Source organism: Etheostoma spectabile, chromosome 24 (assembly GCF_008692095.1).
Source record: "Etheostoma spectabile isolate EspeVRDwgs_2016 chromosome 24, UIUC_Espe_1.0, whole genome shotgun sequence".
Taxonomy (NCBI): Eukaryota; Metazoa; Chordata; class Actinopteri; order Perciformes; family Percidae; genus Etheostoma; species Etheostoma spectabile.
In genome coordinates, this window is record NC_045756.1 from 14,778,409 (window position 1) to 14,781,768 (window position 3,360).

General features: G+C 42.0%; 1 protein-coding gene across 1 annotated transcript in view; it reads left to right on the forward strand.

Annotated features, from left to right (window-relative positions):
• The first annotated feature begins 2,265 nt into the window (after positions 1–2,265).
• The window catches only part of cryaa (crystallin, alpha A), a 4,525-nt gene continuing 3,430 nt past the window's right edge, over positions 2,266–3,360 (forward strand). The window contains exons 1-2 of the mRNA XM_032505948.1: positions 2,266–2,641; positions 2,992–3,114. Of these exons, the coding sequence (XP_032361839.1) occupies positions 2,444–2,641; positions 2,992–3,114 (321 nt within the window). The 5' untranslated portion in view covers positions 2,266–2,443. The remainder of the gene's footprint in view (positions 2,642–2,991; positions 3,115–3,360) is intronic.

Consider the following 3,360-nt stretch of genomic DNA (forward strand, 5'->3'; position numbering starts at 1 on the left):
CAAACTGCCCCTAAAACAGCCCCAACCCCGGCTGGCTGGCCCAGTTGCTCTTGGCCGGGGGATGCATGGAGCGGCTAAGCCTCTGTGCTGGCTGGCCAAAGCCCTGTGGGATTAGACTAATGCAGGTGGCGGGAAGCCACTGGTGGTGAAACAACAGGCATGGGAAGTGACCCTTATCTTCAAATTAGAAGTTACTCTACAAATTATACCGTTGCCTTTAATTGCCTCAAATTGTACAAGTATTCATGCTGTTGCATCTATGTGATGTATATATATCTGTGTTGTAAAAGGCTTCCTTAGGTTGAGCATCTCTCAGTATGTATTTATCAGTAGAAAACTTACACAAGAAGTGGTGTTATTTTATTAATTTATATTGATTTTTTTTTTTTAATTCATTGCAGTAATTGGGCTAACGTATACACATTGTTCTTGTTACATTCTGTAAGACTTCTGAGCTTCATTTACCTCTTTTCTAAACTGATCAGCTGATTCGGGGCGTTCCATTTTTCAGTTAAACCAACCAGAATTGGCCATGAATTCCAAGAGCCAATCACAGCATTGCATCCCTGCTTTCAATCTCTTCATTCCAGGCAAAGCCTCCTCTACTCCTTCCACCTCCGGTCTTCGTCATCCACGGCACCTTGGGTCCTCCTCTGGGGGACCACTCCTATTGGGCCCCTTCCTTCCGGTCTTCCTACTCCTTCACCACCACCAGTGTCTAGACGTCATTGGGGGACATGATCAAGGCTTCTCTACCCCTTCTAAAATGATTCATGATGGAGTCTAATTGCCAAAGACTCTGTAGATTTCATTTGTGCACACATAACAAATAAACCTTTTTCATATTTGCAACAGTCTCTCCTGATTGAAATGATACGAGGAAGATGTACTTCAAGAATTGTGAGTGTAATTATTAAATGCTGTTTGAATTACCCAGAGCCCAAAGTGACATCTTCACAATACTTCCATCCAGCTATTAATTCTAAATTATTACAGATAAATTGAAATAATTGAAATAATTAAATTAAAGAAGCTGGAACCGTAAAACATTTTTTGCATTAAAAATGTTTACCAAATTAGTTCTAATATTTGGTCAGTCAACTAATTGTAAACTAATCGTTTTAGCTGTACTTGTGTAGTTTAATTTACTCTATGTATGGAACATTTAATTGTTAAACTCTTCAAATATTTTATATGCAGAACTCTTAATTTATAGAGTAACTTATGACTCAAGCTGTCAAGTAAATGGGATATGGGAAAAGTACAATATTTCCCCCTGAAATGTAGTGGAGCAGAGGTAGAAAATAATGAAAAGAAAAGAATAGGATTGAAGTACAAGTACCTCAAATACCAACTTAGGGATTCAAGGTGAGCACTGACTTTGACTCACTCGTCTTTGGCACCAAAAACAATTGTCTCAAATCTGTCTTTGTGTAACTGGAGGAAATGTGGGCCAGTCTATTCACGGATTTCTTCAGTGGACTTATTGTGTGGAACTGATGTCACCCAGTGCATGTTATTTAAATCTGTGTGTTGGCGGCAATACAATGCATGGTTACATATTTTGTTGCTTTCAATAAGACCCAGCAGCAGTCTCATTGCTGTTGTATGGTCAACATCCAGTCTAGAAAACATCTTAACAGTTGTTTTAGAACCGACAGTTCTCTTTTTTCTCAATTTTCTGTTATTCAACCCCTTTAATTGGGACAATTAAAAGTTAATTTAAATTTTTGACATTTAAAATAGTAAGCATGACTATTGTATGAAAACCTTTCGAGTAATACATGTTAGTAAGAGGTTTGCACCAAAAACCGTCTGCTCTCTTCACTCTGTGACAGTTGTTGTCGCTCCACTGACCTTGGGCAGCATTGTTTTTTTAATCTGCCCTCCGTCCGTCCCCGCAGGCAGAACAATACAGCAGTATTATGTCACTGACTGACTGACAGAATGGATATGTGTGTGTCTGTTTGATGCATTATCACTCAGGTACAATCTTTTGTGTCTTTAGTTTGCTTCCTGGCCTCATTGTCTCTGTCATGCCCTCCTCCTCCCTCCTCTCCATCCAGCAGGGTTTGTTTTGGCAGCCCCGGGTGTCTGGGTGCGGATGGCATTGGGTCGCACCAGGGTCTGGACCCAACAGTGCCCCCCCATCCTCAACCCTGATTTTGCTGACAGGGCCCATCCCACCATGAGATAATGCCATTCCAGAGGGATCGTGGCTAAAGCCTCTCTTTCTGGCTCTCAGGTATATAAAGAGGAGGCAGCTGTAGAGCAGAGGACAAAGCACTCTGGAAACATTCTTCACTCGTTGCTTTTCATCAAAATTCTGTTCTCTTCATCTTGCCGCACCTCCCTTCCGTCACCTGCTGGACTCTGAGCTGAGCAGATATCTGCCAACCTGAGCCACGCCAAACCGAGCTAGACAAAACTGTCTACAGTCACTATGGATATTGCCATCCAGCACCCTTGGTTCAGACGTGCCCTGGGCTCTGCCTACCCTGCCCGACTTTTTGACCAGTTTTTTGGAGAGGGCGTGTTTGACCACGACTTCTTCCCCTACACCACCTCCACCATCAGCCCCTATTACAGACAGTCGCTGTTCCGCAACTTTTTGGATTCTTCCAACTCCGGCTTCTCTGAGGTAACAAGACCAGACTCAGGCTCCTACATGCATGGAATCACACCATTACGCCTCTTGTACTTTGGAGAAATATGTAGACAAAGTTTGTTTAACCCATATGTTCATGGGAGAACACATAAATAAACAGAGAAGGATTGTATTCATATCCCTCCAAACATGAATGGTTTCATGCCTAAGATGGTTTTTGGTTTAATGTTCCAGTCTTGAGTTAGTTGCTCTAACTTCTACTGTGCTCATTGCAATTCAAAGTCAAGAAAGTTTAAGAACTTTAACTTTAGTGCAAGCTCTTAAAGAAATCCATATTTTGACAATGTCATGATACCCTCTCTTTGCTTGTGTGTGTCCCACAGGTGAGGTCTGACAGGGATAAGTACACAGTCTACCTGGACGTCAAGCACTTCTCTCCCGATGAGCTTAGTGTGAAGGTCACTGATGACTATGTGGAGATCCAGGGCAAGCATGGAGAAAGACAGGTAATGCTTCTATTGTCACTTTTAGTGACACTGTTACATGTGTTACAGGCATGGGGCCAATGTTTGCAGGCAGGATATTTTGGTTGATGTACCTCTATAGAACTGTGGTACCTTGATCCAACAGTAGGCTACTATATTCTGTAAAACATACAGTTTATTGAAAAAGTTGTCTCAGAATAAGTAATATAACTGCCTAAAGGTAATGGTGGCATGGTTTAATCAACAGAATACGTTTGGGGGGGGGGG